Source organism: Globicephala melas, chromosome 2 (genome assembly GCF_963455315.2).
Source record: "Globicephala melas chromosome 2, mGloMel1.2, whole genome shotgun sequence".
NCBI lineage: Eukaryota > Metazoa > Chordata > Mammalia > Artiodactyla > Delphinidae > Globicephala > Globicephala melas.
Window position 1 is genome coordinate 5,236,249 of NC_083315.2, and position 24,667 is coordinate 5,260,915.

Genomic DNA, 24,667 nt, shown 5'->3' on the forward strand with positions numbered 1-24,667 from the left:
GGTACTGAATACCTACTTTATGTAAAATCAATTTAAGTTTTAGGCTGTTTACTGTCCATTTAGTTTAATTTGTCATAAAAGCGATGGTAAGATAAAGTTTTCACAAAGTTTTTTTGTGTTCAGATAATAAATTCTAGGCTTGTGAATTTCAGTGCAAGGCTTTATTCTTTAATTCTTTAGTGCTTTGAAAGAATGGGTTTTAAAAAGTTATATTTGCAGTAAAGGTGAGTTAAGTTATACATTAATATCTCCCCAAATCATTACATTGAGTTAAATTAGACTAATCAATTTGGTGTGCATTTGTGTTAAATTTTTTATTTGGCATTTCAAAAGCCTAGAATCTTATACTATTTTACAGTAAATTTTGTTCTATGATGTAAAGTAAGGTACTAAAACAATAAAGCATTATCATACCATGTAATGCTAAAACAATTTTAAATAATAATTTAAAATAATTTTAAATAATAATTTAAAATAATTTTCAGCAATCATTGGACTTTAATGTTGAGTGAATATTTTTTTTCTAGGCTTGAAAAAGCTATAGATTATAAACTAGATTTAAGACCCTAACAGTTCTTGGGGAAAGAATTATTTTCAAAATTTTGCTTAACTATGTCAAATATATTAAATTTTGAAAATTTTCAAATGAGAAGAAAAAAATTTAAGTTTTCTCTATAAAATTAAGCAAAATTCGTTTCTACTGTTAATAATTATGGTTTCTTTATCCTTTGTTCTCTGACCCATTTGCCAGATGCTTTATTTGAGAGGGAGAAGATTAAACACTTTTTCTCCATTTGCAACTGGTTGTATAAAATGTCATGCCAACCATACATGATGGTTATTCTATGTTATTATTCATATATTATTTAATGAAGTGAAAACTTGAAATTGTTTTTAGAATATTTGAGAGAGAGGTTGACTGACAAACTGATCTGTTTTTGATCTCAAAATTCAATTAACGTTAAATGTTTATATCGTATATTATCAATACCCTAACAAATGATCACATCTGTATTTTGTCACAGGAATGGAGGCTATGAAACTTCACCACCCCTGGGGCAATACTGTGGCTCAAATCCACCTCCAAGAATCATCTCCCACAGTAACAAACTATGGTTAAAATTTAAGAGTGACTTCTTGGGCTCAGGGCCTGGATTCTCAGCTTACTGGGATGGGTCCTTAACAGGTAAATGGCCAAGACTTGTCTTTTATTGGAGAGTCCAGTCTAACTGGCATCTTGATTGTTGGATTGCTGTGCTCTTATCTGTTTTTTTTCCAGCTGTATTTTGTCAGTATTATTTATAATAAACTTCAACATTGTGAATATTTCTGAATTAACAGTAGCCGTTTTGTTTTTATTTTTGAAGGACAAAGTAAGGGAAAATGTTCTAGTTCCCTGGTATAGTTCATCAAGCTGTTCATCTTGGTTAGGAAAAGGAAAGTACATTGACGTGAATTAGGGTTACAGGCTAGCTACTCTCTGGTGGTGCAGTTTTGTTTTGCAACTTGGTTTAGAGGGGAGTGACCGTAGCACCAGTTTGATATAGACAAGAAGGTGCAGTTTTACCAGAAAGAAAAGGATGTGTGTCATCCCATGTCTCTCTCCCGTAGGTTGTGGAGGCAACCTCACCACTCCCACTGGCATGTTCACATCTCCCAACTACCCGATGCCCTACCACCACGGCTCCCAGTGCCACTGGTGGTTGAAATCCAGCCACGGCAGTCCGTTTGAACTGGAATTTGAAGACTTCCATTTGGAGTACCATCCAAACTGCACTTCAGATTATCTGGCCGTATGTATAAAGTTTAACTTGTAGCCTCCACTGCTTCCACCTTGCCCAACACACCTTAATGCATCATTTTTTATTTTTGAGATTCGGGAAAGGGGAACATTTAAACAAAAGATCCATATTAAAAACTGAAACAGAATAAAAAATTAAAAGAAAATTTGATGAGAATAGCCTTTTAAGTACAGCATATATTAATGAATGTCTTGGTACACTAAGTACTTAAAATATATTGAATATGCACTGTTAAGATATGGTTAAAATCTCCTGAAAGGGGTTGTGAGATTTATCATAATTATTTATCTACATAATTTCTATATATACACGGAAAACTAACCATCTAGAGGATGTATTAGAGGGTGAATTAGAGAAGATAATTGAAGTCATCGAAACAGAACTTTTTACAGTATCAGCAAGTCACCCTCGTCCATTGAAAAACCATCTAAATAAAAAATGTATTAAAGTGCAATAAATTATAAACTATGAACTAAAAAAGCAAGGAAGGCTACTGATAATAGCTATGGTCTCCAAAACATGTAATAATCCTTCATTTTCAATCTTTACATTTCAACCTGGGTTCTGAGTTCATGGCTCAAGTTTATAGACATTTAAATATAATTTTAAAAGATATTTTGATTCAGGACTTTTCTTTTGTCATATCATTTTGTATTTCTTCCCCACTTCTTAAGAAATACAGTGTCCTTTAGATAGTGTTTATAGCCATAATCATCTGACATTTAAAACATTTTCTTAAAGGTATATGATGGGCCAAGTACCAGCTCTCATCTGCTAACCCAGCTTTGTGGGAATGAGGAACCGCCTGTCATCCGTTCTAGTGGAGACAGCGTGTCTTTAAAACTGAGGACAGATGAAGGTCAGCAAGGACGTGGCTTCCTGCTTAAATACCACCAGAGTAAGTGTGTATGCCGGTTGCTTGGTGCCTATAGTGGGTCTTCAATCTCTGGATGAATGAAGCAAATTGAAATAAGTGTAACCCATTGGTTTGAGCAACTGAAAGAAATCTTACCTCCTTATGAAAAAAATTTAACTCTATCTGAGGGAGAAACGCTTACGCCTTGAATTTAATGTCATGCAACTAAAGCACGTGGTAAGCTACAGAAACTTGGAAGCGGAATATGCTCAGACAGTTGCAATTCAGCTAAAGATCAGTGTAACAGGTTAGCAGCTAATGGGTTTTCATTTGGATTAAACATTACAAACTTCTAATAAGACATTATTCCATTGTACCGAAGTGTATCGAACACGATTGTTTTTGGCTTCTATCTCAAAAGGTACTTAAATTTTATTAAGGGAGACTATGCTTATGAATCATATGTGAAGTAGGCACATTCTTTGCTGTGGAAAAATCTGGTCATTGTAGAGATGCCGTTTTAAAATCTGCTTTCCCTTGAGGCAAGATGGTGGAACTAAAGGAGTATTGAACAAAGAGTCAAGGGTCCCGGGTGTCTGTCCTGACGCCCAAGTCCCTCAGAAGTTCACTTGTTTTCTCTGGGGTTACATGACTTTCTCATAAAAAAAAGATTACATTAGTTGATCAGCAAATCTCCCTTCTAGCACTAGAATTAAATACTTCCTAAATTTAGTTTCAAAATGAAAATTCAAGAAAATAAGTTTTCCTTTAATTTATGTTATTTAATAAACAATTTATTTGTGTTTTAAAAAGTAGTTCGTTGCCCCACCAAAGCTAAGTTTATCAATAATTTTGGCACAATTACCTAAAAATGGAATGAAAATTACAAGATCATAATCTGAACACACAGATTATACCCTTTGGATTAGTTGAAAGAGTATTAATATTTAACCTTGAAATGTGTGAATTTGAAGGCTCACATTCACTTACTTCTGAGAGTTAGGCTACATTCTAGGTAGTTTTGAATATTGAGTTTTAATGATACATGGCTTTGTTCTTCAGAAATTCATTGTTAGTGTATGAAAATCTCTCCTCAGTTTTATCAAGGGATGTATCTGTTTGGTTGAGCATAAAATCATTCTCTAATATTATTATTGCTGTGATCATTTGTTTCTTGATTATAGTCACATTGATTATTAAAGGTCCCTTCCTTTTCTTTGTATTCCTGTGATATTTTGTTTTTCTCTAATAATGTCAGAACACTGAAGGAGTAACGTAGTGCACATGGATATAGGTCCTTAACGGTAGAATCGGAGCTAACCGGTGAGATTTTCTGTGCAATCTGCCATTTGAAATTGGAGGTTTGCAGATAGTATGATGCCTGAGAACTGGGAGACAGCCCATAGGGTTTAATGGAATATATTTTCCCCTGCCCTGTTGTGTAGTCATTGAGGCCCATGGTACCTACCTGCCTAATAGATGTAACTTCTCGCAGGCACCCAAAACAACAAAATTCTTCTTTAGAAATCCTTGGTGGGCAAAAATGTGACCTAAATGTTTTTAAGAAGAAAGAGTTTTATTCCCTTGTTCCAGCAAAGGAAGATTTTGAAGACCCACAAATGTAGGCTTGTCCATACCAAAGCTTACAAATGGTGTCCCAGCCACCAGTGGAGAAGCAGTGTAGTAGAAATGCATCTATGAACCACATTTTTCAGAGACAACGTTTTTGATGTAGTATTTATTTTCCCATTCTCTTTTATTGCACATCATACAATGTGAAAAAGACTCGAGAAGAGGCCTGCACAGGCCTTATTCAAGCCATTAAGTCTGGCGGAATTTGGCGCTGACTCCCAGGACTACCCCGTACCTAGAAGTCCCTAGCATGGTTTTGTTGAAAATTCAGCTGACGGAAATGCCACCACTGGCTTGAAGACTTTATTCAGAACTTAATGTTTTTATTTCTTCTTCAAATCCTTTACATTGCTTCTGTTCGTTTGATACTTCCTGATGACTAACTGGAGGAATAACAGAGTCTTTATTATGAATTTCATGCTGACTTTTGAATGTTCAACAAAGCCATGTTGTTATTCATTTTTAGCCCTCACACAGGACTTTGTGTTTTTAAACTGTCGAATTTAAAGGCCAAGATTTCTGTCCCTTCCAAATGCTAAAGTTAGAAAAACAGAAGCATGGAATGTTTAATACACTTTTCTAAACAAGCAAATTAGACTGATGTCTGAGTCGTGCTAAGCTATTCTGCTCTGCACCAATTCACAGGAATTTGATGCCTGTTTTAACGCAGGCAATTTTCATGACACTTTAAGGTTTATGAATTCACTTAAGTATTATTTCACATTTGTTCTAAATGGCAACCGTTTCCCTACAAAGATGCTGTACCAACTACATGTATATATATGCATGTATGTGTGTGTGTGTCTGTATACTCACATACATATAGGTTTCTCACACTCACACACATAGAGGTTTCTTTTTTTTATAAATTTATTTTTTTTTAATTTTCATTTTTGGCTGCATTGAGTCTCTGTTGCTGTGCGCGGGCTTTCTCTAGTTGCGGTGAGCGGGGGCTACTCTTCATTGTGGTGCACGGGCTTCTCATTGCAGTGGCTTCTCTCATTGCAGAGCACGGGCCCTAGGAGTGCGGGCTCAGTAGTTGTGGCACGTCGGCTCAGTAGTTGTGGCTCGCAGGCTCTAGAGCGCAGGCTCAGTAGTTGTGGTGCACGGGCTTAGTTGCTCCGTAGCATGTGGGATCTTCCCGGGCTAGGGTTCGAACCTGTGTCCCCTGCATTGGCAGGTGGATTCTTAACCACTGCACCACCAGGGAAGCCCCATAGGTTTCTTTTTAACCTAGCTGTTTTCCTAAAGGAAAATCTCACACACATCTTGGAGCAATTATGATATATATGACGGTGGTTCTTAACAATCATTATTATTTTTTCCAGCGTGTGAGAACGTGGTGATTGTGAATCAGACATATGGCATCTTAGAGAGTATAAATTATCCAAATCCCTATTCTGTCAATCAGCGTTGCAACTGGACCATCCGAGCAACAACTGGAAACACTGTGAATTATACGTTTTTAGCCTTTGAATTGGAACATCACACAAACTGCTCCACCGACTACTTAGAGGTATGTGTTCTGAAGCTAAATAAATCACTGCATTTTCAGCTCAAGTTAGCAAGCCAAGATAAAAGTCATGCTTTGTAGAACCGAATCTCTCACTCTGCCCTACATGTCTATAGTATGCCAACTACCCATGGTATTTGAACAGGTATATTTCATGTCTCTTTCACTGTATCATCTTGATAGTAAGGATATTTAATCTACTAAATTATATTCACAAATAACTATGTTTTTAGGTTTCAGTATAACTTCTGGACTGAGTAATCTCATATTACTTAAATAATGCAGAAGTAGAAGGATAGCTTCTGGTTTTTGTTGGTTGTTTTTATGTTCTCTGTAAACAAGAAATCAGAAAGTATTTAAGTATCATGGCTTTATTTAACACTTAATTTACCTGATACTGGGAATCATGATTTTGATTCTTGTTTTTCATTTTTAAACTTAAGTTCATTTCAGTTAATTTTTCTTTTTGTAAAATGGAAGTTTCTATGTGTTACAATAATGACCACCAATAACATTTATTGAACTTTCCATATACCATGCTATGTGATAAAAGTTGCTTGAGAATTAGGTAACCCAAAATATGAGGTAATCTGCTACTTTTATGATAAAATATTTTATTTACCAAAGCTTTTTTGCTAATTTGCATATGGAACTTTGTAGAGATATAGATTGAACAGGTAGGCAGCTACTTACTTTACTTTACAAATTTAGTTATACATTCATATATAAAATTATATATTTTATAAACTATTAGTTTAGAATATTATTTTCCACTTTCACACTTCATGAAACAATTTTACTCAGGCTATTTACATATATTTTGCCATCTAGTTTTCATCATTAATAAAATCACTTTTTGAGTCCTCTAACACATCATCTTTTATCTCCGTCTACATTGCTAATATATAATACTTCTGAATCTACGTATGATGTTTTCACTAGAAATCTTTTCTGAAGAGACCAGTACCCACTCTGATAATGTTAGGACATTTCCCCTCATCCCATCTATCCAAACACAATTGTTTAGTGTCTTTCTCTTTAAGATGGTCGGTGATTTTTGGAAGTCTTGCTTGCAAAGGCCTCCAACGGTCAGCACATGTAACTTTGAGGACATATTCCCAGGGAAAAAACCATTATCTTTGTAAAAGTTCCTTAACCCTCTTTTTTACCAATTCTTTAAAACAAACTAGCGTTGATCGAGGTCATTTGAGTTTAACATATTTTTTTCAAATTGTACTTTTGTTCAAAACAAAGAAGAGAAAGCTTCCCATACTTTGAGAGACTTTGTGAGGTGCCGAATACATGGATTCCCTTGTTTTTGAAGGATACTTTCTTTGGGTAAAAAAAAAAATCTTGCTTTATATTTAGAAAAGCTCAGTATCATAGAAACAGTAAGCATAGCGTTTACCCATCAGAAAGTTATATTTACTAGTATTCAAAGAAAATATGAGACAACGTAAAACAAACATAAAACAAGCATGAAACTGACAGTGGTTTTAAAGTCTCCCTTCCTTGATCTAGTGCTCAGGTGGTCTTCACAAGCATAACAATGGCATGTTTGTCTCATTCCTTTACCTGGAGTGATCACCTTTTTCTTTTCTTCACATGGTGAGACACTGTTCATTCTTTAGGGAAAAAAAGGCACAGGTTGCTTTCAAAGCTACGTGTTCATACCACAAACCCAGCAGTCTGTCATATCATGTTTGTACTTCTGTGACTGTGTCCACATGCCCTACTGGACCATGAGCTTTCTGAAGGTGTGAGCTGTCTCTGATTAACTTTGTAACCCAGGCACTGATTACAGAGTTGGGATCTTACAGGGGTTCAGTAAGTTCAGGTTGAACTGAATATCGCAGTCATATTTTAGCATCAGCTTAAGGAGAGCTATTAATTGATGAGAAAGAACTGAATTCCAAACTGGCCTTTTTGTATAATCTCTACACAGTCACTGCAGTTCAGCCACTTCAAGCACAACCCAAAATACAGTTCGTGGGCGTGAAGAGTGTTGCACATTTAACAATCTGCTGGGTGCCTTACTTGATAAAGCACACTGGAGAGAGCAGGGAGGGGAGGAAGCTTTTGAACTGGATTTTAAAGGAGGCTTTGGCAGAAGGAGTGGGGAGGAACTGAGCTGAAACCTTTCCAGGGACCGGACTCCAGTTCTTTGGACTTACTTGAGGGTGGAATGGTAACAAAAAGGCCCATCAGATAATCTTTGGAAGTGCTCGAAAACTGTCAAATGAAAAATACTTGTTCCAACAATGGCCGAGCCACTAATCAGAGGGCGTCCACAGATGATGTGTATCTTATGCAACATTGATGGTGAAAGCAGCAAAAACACAGAATGAGAACCAGAAGTTCAGCAAAGGCTTCCAAAGAATCACACTGTTGCCAGAGAGAGGAGAGGTTTTCCATTTCTGTAAGCCAAGGGGTAAGACCAGAGCAATCGCTATAATGGCTGGTTTATGATGGAAATTTTAAAAGCACAAATAACCCCTTAAGGAGAGAAAAAGCCACAAACACAAAATCTAGTTTCCATTATTTTAATCACTTCTAGTTCAATGGTTTTTTCAAGAGACTTAGCCAAGACCAAAGTGAGTAGCTATTACTGCAGCCAGAATTGAGTTATTTTGAATTAACAGAATTGAAACTATAAAAGGACTTGATTAGGTGCTGGTTGGACACTGTGCCCAGCCTTGCTGAGAGGTGTGGGTTGGTAAAGATCCCACTGGGAAGCGATTCCATCCTTTATTACTTTGTCCTCTGGGCAAAATGAAATGATTCATATTTGGAAATAAAACACTCAGTGGGAGGAAGGGTCATTTGCTTAAAGGAGTAAGACCATATTGCCCATGCAATTTGGGAAAGTCAACCTGAAGGATTTCTTTTGTATTTTATAAGTTGATTTCACTTTTTCATTTTTATTTTGAGTCTGAGACTCTATGTGGAAGAAGAGATTTTTCTTAGGTATTGAATATACAAACAAAAGTGATGGATTTGGGAGAAATCAGCACAGAGAGGTACAGGAAATCCAGAGCCAGTGTTAGGTCAACTGGGAGCATGTGGGTGGGGAGAAGAGGAAGGAGGAAAACTACGAGCATGGAAGCTGAGGGGAGAGACTGTGACACAAGGTGACAAGGAGAGATGCTGCCAAGACGTCCAGAAAGATCAGCTCTCGTGGGATACCTTCCTCTTCGTGTTCTCTTGTATGTCAGTGTCTCTTAAAATGTGGCACTGGATTGGATTCAACGCTCCGACTAACCTGGCATTGGACCGTATTATCTGGTTCTTGTGCTCTGGTATTGTAGGTTTTTTGTTAGCCAAGTCATAATGTTGGATGATATTAAACACCTGTAATCTCCAGGTCACTTTTACATGAATGGCAATGGCTTCATAGCCAGACATAGGATATTATTTCTATTAAGTTATATTTCACTATTTTGCCTTAGAACTCCATCTCATCATGATTCCTCTAAATCCTGATTCTCTGGTCTTTAGAGCATTATTCATTTGCATATAAACTCATTGGCCATTGGCCTATGACTTCTCCAAAAATAATTGATAAAAATATCAGAAAGATGCTACCTGTTTCAAATACTCTAAAATGATAGGTTTCTCGGATTAAAATGCATCTGTTATTGAACATTTTCGGGATAGCACTATTCAAACAACTTGGTAATAATAATAGCTGGTATTTATTGAACACATAATTTGCTAGGTAATTCTCGCAGCAACCGTGTGATGTAGGAAATAGCATTTTCCCATTTGACAGGTGAGGAAATTGAGACAAAGCCAGGTTGTCTGTAGTCACAAAGGTTATAGTAGCAAAGCCAGGCCTTCCACCAGGCTCTGTGGCTCTGGACTGATGCTCTGAGCCGTGACACCACACATACTCCATGTGTGTTCTCTTCCGTAATTGTCACTCTCAGAGGTGACAAGAGGGGGTTTCCATGGAACCCTCAGGTTGACCCCTCTAGTGACACTGTCACCAAGAGGAATTCATGTTATTTAGCATGACATTTTCATAGGGAAGCAGTGGTCATTTGCTATATCTTTGCTACATACTGACAACTTACGTTCAGTGTCCAATTTAGAATTTTTCCCGAAATTACCATCAATCTTACTCATCTGTGAGATTCCAGAATAAATCTTTCCCACATTTTGGAAGTTGACACATTTTCCCTTCAGGCCTCTGGCAGTCCTCCTGTTCTGCCTTATACTCTTGGTTGCAGGTACATGCTCAAACTAACCCATGGAGGAAAGATGAGTGTTTGGGAAAGGGCTGTTCCTCTAAGAAAGGGAGACTCCTCATGACACACGGCAGCAACTGAAAAGCCGGGACGGGGCGGGAACCAAGGGCGCTCAGTAGCGTCTCCTTTCTTTCTCCTTTCTTCCGGCTTTGTTGCTTCTCCCTGCGTACGTATAGTCCGTTTCTACCTTTCGTCCCCACAGCTTCCTCTGAGTTTCTGCAGCCTCTCAGTTTTAGCTTAAATAAGGCCACCCCAGCCATGACACTACGTGACCGTGGACCTCAAGTGCTCACAACCACCTAGACTTGCCCTTGACAAATTACAAGGACGGGTGGTTCATCTTCTTCAGTCTGAGAGCAAGGCATGGATCTAGGCTGCCTGTGGATGGGCGCCCCTCTAGGCGGCATGGCCAGCTCTGCCCAGGAGCGGTGAGGTCCGGCCCTCTGGCCTGCATTGCTCAGAGTTCACGTCTGTGGGAAGAGGCAGAACCTTCCAGCAGGGAGGAGGATTCCGCCAGCATGCTAAAGCATTGTTTTGTTCTTTTTTCTTTTCTTTTGGCCATGCCCTGCGGCTTGTGGGATCTTAGTTCTCTAACTAGGGATTGAACCCGGGCTCTTGGCAGTGAAAGTGTGGAGTCCTAACCACTGGACCACCGGGGAACTCCCCTAAAGTGTTGTTTTGAATTACCCATAAAGCAAGCAAGATTACAAAATCAGTTCTGCAATGACTGCACCTCTCAGTTCAATAGGATGTAATGCACTTGAACCTGGAAAAATTCAAGTAAAGGAATTGACTGTCTTATATTCTAAATTGGATTTCAGTGTTTCTTCTTCCAGTTTCAAAATCATACAAGGAATCTTTCTACTTCATCTTCACCACATTACGCTATCTTCTGTAAGCACTGGTCCAACTCACATTTTCATCTTTCTTTTGCCCCAGTCATAGCTTTAAAAAATAGACATTTTTTTTCTAATTGTACCATATCCCGAAGTTTAGCTAATTTGTATGTGTGCTCATAAAATGGTCAGAAGGGTCCTGGGTAGCCCCATAGTTTTTTTTCTTAGATTGAGTTCTTCTGAGGTTTTCCCTTTTACTGCTCCCCAAATTTTTCCTGACTTTGTGGACAGAGTTTAATTTTTTAAGAATTTGTCATTTTTCTTGAATTTCCTTTCCTTTATCTATTGTTTTTCTTTGTTCTTTTAAAAAAAATTTTAAAAGATTTTGGCTGTGTTGGGTCTTCATTGATGCATGGGGACTTTCACTAGTTGCGGCGAGCAGGGGCTACTCTTCGTTGCGGTGTGCAGGCTTCTCACTGCGGTGGCTTCTCTTGTTGCGGAGCACAGGCTCTAGGCATGCAGGCTTCAGTAGCTGCAGCACGTGGGTTCAGTAGTTGCGACACATGGGCCCTAGAGTGTGCAGGCTTCACTAGTTGTGGCACACGGGCTCAGTATTTGTGGCTCACTGGCTCTAGAGCACAGGCTCAGTAGTTGTGGCACACAGGCTTAGTTGCTCTACAGCATGTGGGATCTTCCCGGCCCAGGGATTGCATTGGCAGGCGGATTCTCAACCACTGCGCCACCAGGGAAGTCCCTAATTTTTAAATTGTTTTTGGTCCCTGGGCTCATATCTCCTTGCAAAGTCTCAGTCTCTCAAACCTCAAGCTCATGACTGATGTGTCCCATCATCACAGGCTCTAGGGAAATTGATCGTTCTCGCCTAACATTTTGGTCACTTCTACAGTAACAACCACTTCTCTGCTGGTCAGGATTAGTCCCTGAGAGCACCTCTCTCACTCTTTACTTTCTGACAGAGGACAGCATATAAAGAATTCAGCAAATGCTATGCTTTTTTTAAGAACAAGACACGAGAGGTGTCTGGAAAGACATCTGCCCGTTGCCATTCCTGTGTGTCTTTTTGCTCCACTAGTGTTGATATGCTTCCTTTGCAAAAAAAAAAAAAAAAAAATTCTGCTGAGGGAGAAGCTGATGGTGGAGGATAAAGCCCCCATAACTGGCTGCTAAATCTGGCTGCCTTCGAGAATCACCTGGGGATCTTGTTAGAAAAATGTACTCACAGACCCCACCCCAGACCCACTCGATCAAAACCCCTGGGAATCCCAACAGAGCAAACCCCACCTAAGCCTTAGGCCAGGAGCTGAGGCCACTGTCCGTCATTCACTTCCATCGTGACAGCACAGTTTATCCTCACTGCAAAGCTCTCTCCTGGGAAGCTGTAAGTATTTTAATAGGTATCTTCTTAACATACAACTTCGAGTGCTATTACATGTTTCTTTTTCAGTAGGTCTTACTTTTCCATTGCTACAGCTGAATGATATGCTTTGACTCACCAAGGCCTGGTGATACTGTTATGTTTATCTCATTACATAAAAATGTCAGATTCATTTTACCATGTGTGAATTCTGATTCTAAACTTTCTCCTCCACTTTCTTTACTTGGCATCTTTGCCACTATCATCTTGCATGACATCCTTTCATATCTTTCTGATGCCTTCCCCTTTCCACTTATGTCCGTTTCAAGTCCCCTCAGTTATGTCAGTGACTTCTGTCAAATGCATTTCCCTCTAGTCTTTATAAGATTCACTTCATGTCTTGCCAACTCCTCTTTCTGATGTCATCCTGTTCACCAGATGTTTATATCATTGCTTATTGCACTTCCATGTCCTCCTTTCAGTGACAAAATAAGCCGCTGCTAATGAAAAAAATGCATGAAAACATTACTAATGTCCCTCAGTCTTCCAGTGCTATATCCATGTTGTCTAAGTCTGCAGCCTGGGCAGCATTTTCCATAACTGCAACTGTGCAACATCAGACCCACAAGCTATTGTAATTAGTTAAGGAATACTAGCTGTTTTATGGAGAACTTGGAAATTCTTAGATGCTTAGTACAATACAAGTTTATTTCTCAATCATGTTAGAGACCAATGTAGGTATTCCTTTGCTTTCCACATAGTGATTCAGGAAGCCAGACAAAGGGGAAGTTGATTTGGGGAAACCACTTAGCTTTCTCTGCCACACGTGTTGACAGATGTTTTACAAACAAAGAGACCTAAATTCTAATAAATTTGGGAAATGCTGAATCAAACACAATGTAACAGGGTCAGTTGTTTTGTTCTGTTTTTGCTGTAGTACTTCCTCAGGCTATTACCATCCTACATATGCATCATTCATTCATTTATCCACTCATTCAGTCATTCAAGTATAATTTAGAGACATAGGCTGTGGAAATAAAACCGTTCTAGCATCAGTTTTTCTTGTTTTCATGGAGGAGGCAGATCTTAATTTATCACACAATACAAAGTTAGTCACAAGCCCTGTGAAGTGCTATCGGGGAATATTATCGGAAGCTCTAGAGACATGAAGCAGGAGGACCCGGCTCGCCGTGGGCCAGAGGAGGCATCCCTGGGGAAGGGTAACTGAGCAAGGTGTCAGGGAGCTGTAGGTTTCACTAAGGCAAGTTGTGTTTGAGGAACTGTCAAAGGTAAACAGAACCAGACACTAGTTAAAGTGGAAAGAACATTTTTTTTTTTTTTTTTTTTTTGCGGTACGCGGGCCTCTCACTGTTGTGGCCTCTCCCGTTGCGGAGCACAGGCTCTGGACGCGCAGGCTCAGCGGCCATGGCTCACGGGCCCAGCCGCTCCGCGGCATGTGGGATCCTCCCAGACTGGGGCACGTACCCGTGTCCCCTGCATCGGCAGGCGGACTCTCAACCACTGCGCCACCAGGGAAGCCCGGAAAGAACATATTTTAATCAACGTTATGCTCCTGCAATAGGGAAGCAGGTCCAGCATGAACTGAACTTAACTTCAATTTGTACAGAGATGATCGGGTGTTTTAAAGGGAGAATCAGGGAGCTGGGAGGGGACCAGCGGGGCCTCGAGCAGAGTCAGGGATGTGAAAAACTAGCGAGCGTTGGTCACTATGAGCGTGGTTAGGCCTCTGTGTCTGTATCTGGCAGTGATGGAGGTAAGGATTCAATCCTCTCACAGAGACTGGGAGGCAAGGGGCCTGTCCTTCCTAATGGTTTCATTTCAAAGGAATGGAGTTTAGATCCTTGAGAAAGACACTGTGAGTTGTAGGAGATACATACATAATACATCTCAAAAGGACAGGAGAAGGAGTCACAATTTTAAGCCCTTTTTAGTATGTGCTCCAAGAAAGGGTGGTCCGGGGCCTATCCTCAGGTGTTGCTGGAACAAACAGTAAATCCTTTAGGTGGCCTTGTGCTTTCTCAGGCGGGCACTTGGAGGGGGCCTGGGGTCATCCTGGGGATGTGGCCTTGAGCTGTTAGAAACTACGCTCGTGTTTGTTTCGGTCCTTTAATTTGGGGAGAATAAGTGGATGAGATCATCTGCGCTGAGACTCTGCATTCTTTATGGGCCAAGGTTGAGGCTTAGTTGGGAGGAAGGCTCAGAGGGGCTTGGCTCGAGTCGGGTCGAGAAGAACATCTGTCAGAACCGAAAGGACACAGCGTGTCTGAGGCCAAGGCTGCGGCTCCCAGCCGGGCAGGGACCTGCAGGCTAGAGCCCTGTGCGCAGGTGCACAGTTCCAGTGACCGCTTGGGGCAGCGAGAGATCTTCCAAGAGTGAGCAGAGACAGTGTGCTGGATTGGCACTTTGCCACACTCTGGATTCGAGGATAAGTGGGAGGGTAAGAGGAACTTTGGAGATTCAGAAAGAGGATTGCTGCAGCTCGGGTGCGAGATGGCCAGCCCTTCACACGGCTGTGGAGGGAGAATGTGTCAACGACAGGGGATGTGAGAGCACCTGGGGGGTAGAATCAACCGAACTGGACGAACACTGGATGGAGTGGGCGTGGTAACACAACGAAAAGAAAGACATCAGGATACAGCCTAATAGAACTGCGTGCAGAGCAACAACCAGGAGAGGCAGAGGGGCCTCCCTCAGGGTGGAGACACTCGGGGACACGAAAGGCAAAATTCCAGATGGATTCCATCTTGGCCCAGAATTCTAACACCTATTGGACATTGTAATCCACAGAACATTCTTAGGGAAACATTATTCTAGAGATGTTTTCCAAATTTTTTTTCCCATTTTTATTCTCATACAAAGAAGCAAAATGTTCAAGTTCATGAGAGATTATAAAATTCTCCTTCACATCTCAAACGTCTCTTTTGAGAATTACAGTAATCATAACACATTTTAAATCAGCTGTACTCCAGTAAAAATTTAAAATAAAAGAATCACAGTAATCAATGTCTACTATGTGCCAGCCACTCTTATAGACACCTTGATAATTATTGCTTATCTTCAGGATAATTTAGCAATTGGGTGGTTTTGTGGTCATTTACAGACAGGAGGACTGGGCCGCAGGTAAGCGACAATACTCACTCTACGATCACGCTGCCAGGAGGTGATGGACCCAGGTCGTAATAACCGGCAGGCTCTGAAGTCCACTTGGGTTCAAAGCTTTGCTCTTTCTCACTGGCTGTGACCTTGGGCACAGAAGTTAACCTCTGGCTTCCTCGGCTTCCTCATGTATTAAATGGCAAACATACTTACAACTACTCACGAAGTTGTTATAAGATCAAATGAAGCGATCTGCACAGCTGGCAAGTATGAGCACTCCAGAAATGTTTATTATTCCTCCCCCACGCTCACCCCACAGAGAGGATAACTCCCTCTTGGCCATTCAGATTCTTCCTCCTACCTTTCAGGACGCTGTCTCTCCATCTCTTGGACGAGTCGTCTCCCTTCCTCGTGACTCGTCGGTTATGAGTGGCCGTTCCTCCCTCCTGAGGTCTGACTTCCACTCCCAGGCACAGCCTGGGTCTGTTTGGCTCCAAAAGTTCAGAGTCTGTTCTCTTTCTCTTCCAAGTGTCCTTCCTCCACCATTCAGCTCTTGGGAGGACTTTGACTTCTTTTATCCTTTTAAAGACTTTGCATCCTCTCTAATGAGCAAAGTGTCCACAGATGTCTGTGATTTCATCACTGCTGGTCTCATGAAGACACAGCTGATTCTGTACAGATCTCACACACAATGACCTCAGTTTCCCAACGTTGGTTTAAAGGTAAACCACAGTTGGAAGCGGCTCCAGACGCTGATCCTTCTGTTGTTCTTGGGGCGTTCCCTGGAATTTGAACTGCTCAGGCCAGCTCTCTTCTATCTGCAGGCTATTGTGGATGTTAATAAGAAACGAAGATTTAGCACCTCACCTTGCTCACTCACTGGAGGATGTCTCGCAGGCACTCAGTCTCCATAATAGAACATGAAATCTTGCTCAGTAGTCTCGGCACCTGTTTAGTTTGGTATAGTATAGACTCTGAGCCAGGTAGCCTGGGTTTAAACCCAGACTTGCCACTAACTAGCCAGGAAATGTTGAGCAAGTTATTTAGCTTCTAAGTGGCCCACTTTCCCCATCTGTAAAATGGGATAGTCGGCACAAAAGAGTTTTTATATATAAAGAGACTGGCACATAGTAAACACTTACATAATGTCATTTATTTTTTTTTTCCTTTTTTCCTTTTTTGCGGTACGCGGGCCTCTCACCGTTGTGGCCTCTCCCATTGCAGAGCACAGGCTCCGGACGCACAGGCTCAGCGGCCATGGCTCACGGGCCCAGCCGCTCCGCGGCATGTGGGATCTTCCCGGACCGGGGCATGAACCCGTGTCCCCTGCATCGGCAGGCGGACTCTCAACCACTGCGCCACCAGGGAAGCCCACATAATGTCATTATTTGCCCCAGCACCTTAGTTAGGTATAAAGAAATTCCTAAATAGAGAGCGTTCAGTTCTTTAGGCTGAGATATAAATAACGGTTCATTTCTCAAGACATTTAATTTTCCTCTTGCTTTCTGTCTACAGCCTGCTTCACTAATGCATTTGACAATTCTCACAAAGGGTAAATGATAAATGAGAAAGCCAACATTTTGGTCCACTTATTTTATTCCAAGCTCTATTAAGAAATATAGTGAAGAAAATGTTGATTCCACTGAATAACAGGAGTTTTGGGTATTATCACTGTTACTTAAAAAATTATTTGTGTTACTCTCTGTTATCACAGAGAATAAGGACTTTGCTGTATTTTTGAATTTAACAATTCTTTTTTTAAAAAAATAATTACCAAGGAAGGAAACAAGAACAATTCTTCTCGAGTTGTTGATGCCTTTCAAAATGCTGAATTACCTCTCTATACCTGTTTCCAGAATTCTAAAATGGGGATAAAAATGTTATCTGCATCATAGAGCTGCTAGGAATTTTATTTTATTATTTAAAAAAATAAATTTATTTATATATTTTTATTTTTGGCTGCATTGGGTCTTTGTTTCAGCACATGGGCTTTTCTCTAGTTGCGGCGATCGGGGGCTACTCTTTGTTGCGGTGCGCGGGCTTCTCATTGCCGTGGCTTCTCTTGTTGCGGAGCACAGGCTCTAGAGTGCAGGCTCAGTAGTTGTGGCGCACGGGCTCAGTAGCTGTGGCTCGCGGGCTCTAGAGCACAGGCTCAGTAGTTGTGGCGCACGGGCTTAGTTGCTCCGCCGCATGTGGGATCTTCCCGGACCAGGGCTCGAACCCGTGTCCCCTGAATTGGCAGGAGAATTCTTAACCACTGTGCCACCAGGGAAGCCTCTAGGAATTTTAATTTTATTAGGTAATAACATGGAAAGGACTTAGAGTGATAGTACAGAGTAAGTGCTAATAAATATTATTTATCATTTTCTTCAACATAAACACAATTTCATGGGTTATTTGATTTCCAAAACAGCCTTCCCAGCGTGATTAGCGTAGATTGGCCCCACCTGTTGAAAGCAGGGCTCCCTTTCCCTGGCCTCACAGATTTCCTCCAAAAGCCACAGGGCCTGGGTATCTGAATCGAAGAGTGCAGTAGTTAAAATCCTGTTTGCTGGCTGGAGAAATGCAGAGAAGCAGAGGAGATCTGGTGTCTTAGCAGCGATTGATCTGCACTGACTCTGTTATCATAGCACTTCCACGGCACACTTCCTGGGCAGATGAGTCATGTTTCCTGGAACTGTCTGTCAGAGGAAGTTCGCTTCTAGGACGCCTGGCATTTTGCTTAGAATTCAGATAAGCTATTTCAATTCTAAGGACAACCGCTGTTCAAAACCACACGTAAAAAGCGAAAACAGTGTGCCAAACGATTCAGTTGAAGACTCCCTACCGGATGTGAATCTAGCCTTGGACGAAGCAGGATCATGATTCACAAGGAGTTTAGAATGAAGCGTATCCATTGGTTAATTAAGCCAGATACTTTGTAGTGTCACTAAGTGCAACAAGAAGCATTTTAGAAGAATTTTAAGACTCCCAAGTAAAATGCCCAAGTAACATGCGAGTTTTTTTAATTACAGAAAATTTAAGGGAGAGATGTTTATTTCAGTGTGATCAAAATCCCTTTCCTCAAAGGCAAATGCTGATCACTTGTCACCATCCCTCACAATGAAGAATTTTCATGGGATTGCATTAATTTGCTGCAGTTGAGGCAAATACAGCAGCCTTCAAAAGAGAGCCTTTGCTCTCAGATTCAAAAGAAACTGTGTGTTTCCCCTCTCAGTATCCTCTCAAACATGAAGGACAGGATCAGGTTAAATAATAATCAGACCTACCAATAATTTCCACACTACCCGCAAGCCAGTGAAAATTCCATTTGATGCTCAAAACTTGAAATTGCTCTATCCACACTTCCTTTCCTGGTGGTCCTCACCGAGCTCTGCTTCTCAGACCACAGGCATCGGGTGCGTGCAAGGTCTCTTCCATCATCCAACAGACACATGGCACGAAGCAGAAGGCTAAATTCAGAAATTGGTGGTCATTGTTGTGGATTTCAGCTAATTACACTGATTGACTATGTTTTACAATGGGAACAATTTCCACCTGCAACATTTCAGAATTTTTTCAAAAATGCCATCTTTACCCTTCAGTTCTTACATGTACTTATGTACTGAACAGGCTTTCTTCTCCCGCCCTCCCTCAATTGGGGAAGAGTCTGCATGGCAGGGCTTTCGGTCCTTCCAGCTCCAGGTTCTAAGATTTCATGCTGTGCTATAGGTCCCTCCCTGTTTCTGAGTCCATCTGTAGCAGATGGTTAGGCTTTTAAGAGGCAGAATAATCTTTTTTAAATGTTGAGTGCTTCACATTAGCGGTAGAGTTGGCAGAGGGAAGGCTGCGGTTCATGGAATTAAATGTTCATGTATATACGAGGGAGAATATGCTTGGCTTTCAAAGCATTTCACTTCCCACTAGGGAGGGAATTAGGCACTTATTGGTCCATCAGTGACTATCAAAACTTATGTTTGTGAGAGCTTTTTAGTCCCTGAACATCTGAAAGAATGATTTTTTAATAACGAATTAGTCTAATTAATAATAAAAACCTAGTTATGATTAAAAAAGGAAGCATTGGGGACAAAATATGGTTTTAAATTAATGCTGGAGGAGATTACTTTATATAATAACATTTTAATGGGCTAATTTTCATGGATAATCTTGAGACACATAAAAATGATTATGGAGACAGACAATATAATATTTTTAGTAGACCAGCTGGGTATCTGAGAACCTAAAAGCGTATGGAATTCTGACACTGGAAAAACATTACCAGTGCACATCTACTTTGCTATGTCAGTAGGTCCCCAGAGACAGTGCTTTAAAAATAAACTTACCTGATTACACAGGCATACAGTCATTGCAGACATTTTAGAAGATATAGAAAAACCTAGATAAAATAAAAATAACCTAAATTACATCATTACTGATAATATTTGGTGGTACTTATTTCCTGTAGTTCCATCCTATATATTTATTTTATTTTAATATTTGAAGGGGATCATTTTGTACATACTGTCCTATAATGACTTTTTTACATGTAACAGTAGCTTGCGAATGTTTCTCCTTGTTACTTATCTCCTTGTTACACCACAGTAACAAGGAATGTTTCTCCTTGTTACTTATCTCCTTGTTACACATCTCCTTGTTACACCACAGCATTTGCAACATCGAATGTTCCACCATCACAATACAGCCACCCATTCTTGTTGTAAAACACATAGAATCTTTGCACATTTCTACTATTATAAACAATGCTGAGATAAAACATCTTTGCATACATCCATGATTAAACAATGATTAACCAAACAAACAAACCCAAATCGGCCTTTGTGGCTTCTAAAATAAGTAATATGTAGAAAGCAAAAATAAATATCAATGCGCTATTAAGAGGGGACAGCAACCAGCCACCCCAGGGAAAGGAGACTATATGGTCTGTGTTTGAGACAGACCTGTAATTCAGAGTGACACAAAATAACTCAGCATGTGGTCTTTCAGTGGTGTTTCTTTGTCTCCTACAAAGCCCAGCACTGAGTCATTGTTTCCTTTTAGATGGTACCTCATGCTTCCGGCTGCAGCCTGCAGCACATGGCAGTGCGTTTCCCGGGCCGGGGGAGACGTGTGCCTCTGTATCCGAGGGCACTGTGAGAGCGCCCGGTGTCTCACGGGGAGGCTTTACCTCCAGGGCCATCACGGCGCCCTCTAGAGCCTACCGCGCTCTGCTGATGTGCTTTCCTTTAAACCTTTGCCTAGTTTACCTCCACAATTGGATTCCTTTTTTACCCCGAGGCTCTTCTCACCCACAGTGGGAGCCTTTTACCCTACTGGATGAATCTTGCTTGGCAATTTCTCCTATTGTTACAGGAACATTTCAAAGCCCTTCAAATTTAAGGTAAACTCTGAAAGCTCCAAGTTTATCCAGGAGATTTGTTTGTAAACATTGAATAACAATGATCTCAACAGCTGTTCTAATAAAGCGGTTCCCATAGTTCCTGGTACACTTGTTTTTTGGGTGGGGAAAATAGGAAGAGGTGCTCCAAGAATTCACCAGTTCCCACTCCTCTGGAGTTCCAGGGGCCAAGCAGCCAGAGCTGCAGCTGGCCGGACGGAAAGGGGAGAGGAGGCTGCAACAGGAAAAAACACAGGTAGAGCCACTTTGCTTACCGGTGGTCTCTCCCTGATCCGCTCACCAGGGCAGCCTTGACAGATTTCCCAGTGTCCTCTTCGCCACCAGCCCTGCCGTGATCCACCATCTCCCTCCACTCAGACACACACTCCATGGTCCATCTGCCCCACTGTATGATCTGCACTGGGCTCTGCACCCCACACACAAAACCAGGTCGTCATAGCAACACGCTGCCCCTGACGGCCATCCATCTCCTCGCAAGTGATTCATTGATTTGTTACTTCCCCGTCTGGTCTGCCAGGGATGATTTCTGAGAAATATTTTATGTGAGTCAGTTCAAGTTCTTTCTACCTACCCATCATATTTTTTCTCTCAAAACTATTTCTGTTATGGTTTCTTTAGAAACAAGGTTGGTTCCCTTTGCCTCTGACCAAGAGTTAGAATAACATTTGGGGTACTTTCCATATGCCAGGACTCATCCTCAACCTATTACCTGGTTTGTCTCATTTGCTAAGCACAACAACCCTGTGAGATAAGTACCATTAAGATGCCAAGTTTACAAAGAAATCTTAGCTTACGGAGGTTAAGTAATTTTCACAAGATTATATTCTAAGCAAATTTTAGTGCTAGACTGGACTTTGAATCTAGAGCCTGACACTGACCACATTGAATATACTCTAGTGTGTTCCTACAGTAAAATTACTGTCCGGCTCTCAGTTGAAATATAATCTTCTACTAGTGACATTGACTTCAAAAAGCCACTCTGTGAACTCACTGAGTATAGTTCTCAGAAATGTAACTATCTTCTTTACATTGACCAGAATTTTTGCTCTGTAAAACTATCAGGGATTCTCTACTATACCTAGAATTCTCCCTCACGGCAGATGAATTATTTCAATTACATATTAAACTCTAAAGGATAAAGTTCTTTTGGGGTTTTTAAAGATTTGTTATAGGAACTGGACCAAAATTTTTTTCTGGAAGTTTCTCCATATTTTAATGATATCATCTCAAAGAAACTCTTGATTTAATTTCTTTATATGGACTATATTTAATTCTTACGATTAAACCTCCACTATAAAAATGTTTTTCTTCCAGAAAAATTTCAAGTAAATAGGAAAAACAGTAGTTAGAAAAAGTGTGAATTCGATGCTGATCTAAAATAGAAAGGGCTAAGTTTTAGTTGTTACTCACTGTGATTTTAAAGTGGGTTTAGAAAAGAAGTCTATCTATACATCCCAAACTGAGATAGGAGACAATTAGTTATAATTTCATTCATTAGGATCACAAATTTTCAAAATCATAAAACCATTTAGCAACAAAGAGGCCCTTGAAAAGCACACTTCTATTCTGAGAGTTCTTGCAGTTCATAAAGTTGATTCTTGCTGAGGGAACAGGTTACACATTAGCTGACCCTGGGTTTCTCCAGACTTGAGTTCCAGTGATTCGTAAAGTACCTACAAAAACCTTAATCTTAAAAAAATCTCACTCTGTCAGTGATATGTCTTTGGTTTTCTGTCTTCCATTTTGTATGCATGGGTCTGTACTATTTAGGAGTCCACGGATCATTTCACATTGCAACCGTAGTCAGAAATCTCTAATGGTCTCATCAACTCTGCATGCACCGAATTATCAAACCCATGCAAAGGAAGTAGATAGAAATTGGCAAGCAAGACTTCTGCAAGAGATTTCCTTCCTCTCCGAGTGTTGTAAGAGTGGTTGAGCTGTTTCAGGGTGGCGCGGGGGTGGAAGATCTAAAACACAAAAACCCTAAACGAATCTTCTCCTGAAGAGGATAACTGAAAAGATTCTACACAGCAGGTTTTGTACATATACATATCCACATCTGAAGATACATTAAATGGCAACTTGAAAATGTAAACAGCATTTCAATTATTAAAAAAAAAACCAAACCTCTAGACACAGTTATACAAATTCAATCTTCATATTCAAAGTAAGAATCTCAGTCTTTCACTTCTTAATTTCTGCTAGTCCCCTTCCTATGGACTCAAGGCCCCAAATACTGTTCAGATGGGGTAAATCTTGGGGCTTTCTAAAAGCCGGGAATGGTACCCTTACCGGAACCAAGCCACATGCTGGCCAGGAGTCCCAGTGAGTCACAGCTGGGATGGCCTGTGGTTAACATTCTGCTCTGAAAACAGAATCAGGAACAGCAGGCACCCACTGGTTTCCACGGTAACCGGTATTTGTGTACTTTGAAAAATGACTGTTCCTTTTTGGGTGGTAAATTTAAGGAGGGAATGAATTGTTGAGGTGACCTTAGCCATCTGTGTGAGTATAAACAAAAACCTGTGATTTAATTAAGTGTAAGTGTTAGAAAGACATAAAATTAGGGGTGTGGGATTTTTTCTTCTAGAGAGGTATTTTTCTACACTAATTAAGTCATTAATTTATTTGACATTATATGTAAGTATTTTCATCAACGTCTATTTGATGTTTATTTCAACGTATCATTCTCTTCCCTCCAAAGGCAAAAAGAAACTACTTGTTATTCACCACTGTTCCCCCCAGACCCACTCCCTTTGCCCCCAACCCCCATTCCATTCACAGTGTGTTATTTAAGAGCCACTGGGATCAGGGACTCTCCTTCAATGAAGTAATTCCATCCGGAAGGAAGAAAAAAACATCCCCTGCAAGTCATGTGAAAGTGTCACGTTTCTTAACCTTACTGAGCTGGGAGGCAAAAGCACTATACTCTTTATGACCGTGCACAGCATCTAAACTAGGGCTCCTCAAAGTGTTGCCACCTAGTTTTTCAGAAGATCCACGAAGCTTAAGGCAATTATAGCTCTAGAGAGATCTTACCTCATGTTTTGTTGGATAAAGATGAAGTAATTAAAGTTTTGGTCACTGCAGTACAATCCAAAGTTTAGAATGAGCCTTTTGGAGTGGAAACCAGTAGAGCGTTTTCTTGTTTATTATGCTTTGGCAGTGAGAACAGTATGTTTATTTTTGTACTAATTAGTCTTGAATTGGAATTCATACCCTAGGTTTAATAGAAACTCTGTGGCTGAAATAAATACCCTGCAGTGAAGCAATAGCTTAGGAATAAACAGGTTACCATACAGACCTTCTTCCCCCTCTACCTCCTGCAGTGGGTGGTGGGTCTGGAGACGGGGCGTGGAGGGCTGTTTTTGTTTCCTTTTCTTTTTATGTGGCTTTATTCTTTCTCTCATTTTTGCTCCCCCTTCATGTCTTCTGTCAACCACCTACAGTATTAGAAGTTTGATAATAAATACATATATCCAAAGCAGCAGTATTTAAAAAATTAAAAGGAAGCTGCAGGGACAGGTCTGAAAACTAAACCTCATCTTTATCATTTGCATAAAATGCTTAAGTTTAGTACTTAAGAGTGAGTGATATAATGGACTTCTGAGTTTCTCTTTTTAAATCTCAACTGACCTTCCCCGCGTCGCACAGAAATGTACGGCCGATCTGCTGCCCGTTTTGAGAACTCAGTGAGACGACCCAAATTTAGAAATCTGCGATTTTTATTATGACCTTGAACAAGGCCCTTCTGCAGAGTGGCCACAAAGGACGCAGACCTTTTGCTGCCTGAAAGGAGCATGCTGAAGTTTAGGACTGTAAGACCCTAACATGTATCTAACTGTGCAGCGTTAAAGTAACAATGCAGATTAAGTGCCATTAAAATCAATG

The 24,667-nt window shown here is 40.5% G+C and overlaps 1 protein-coding gene and 1 long non-coding RNA gene across 2 annotated transcripts in view; one reads left to right on the forward strand and one right to left on the reverse strand.

Moving 5' to 3' along the window:
- CUBN (cubilin) overlaps positions 1 to 24,667 on the forward strand; it is a 271,724-nt gene that overhangs the window by 70,325 nt on the left and 176,732 nt on the right. The window contains exons 25-28 of the mRNA XM_060292217.1: positions 1,026 to 1,186; positions 1,612 to 1,793; positions 2,544 to 2,700; positions 5,619 to 5,806. Coding sequence (XP_060148200.1) covers positions 1,026 to 1,186; positions 1,612 to 1,793; positions 2,544 to 2,700; positions 5,619 to 5,806 — 688 coding nt within the window. The remainder of the gene's footprint in view (positions 1 to 1,025; positions 1,187 to 1,611; positions 1,794 to 2,543; positions 2,701 to 5,618; positions 5,807 to 24,667) is intronic.
- On the reverse strand, positions 5,490 to 21,159 carry LOC115840009 (uncharacterized). Its single transcript, XR_004034323.2, has 4 exons — positions 21,028 to 21,159; positions 19,701 to 19,753; positions 18,648 to 18,830; positions 5,490 to 6,134 (listed from the first exon to the last, which is right to left on the reverse strand). It is a non-coding gene; the product is annotated as an uncharacterized lncRNA (long non-coding RNA).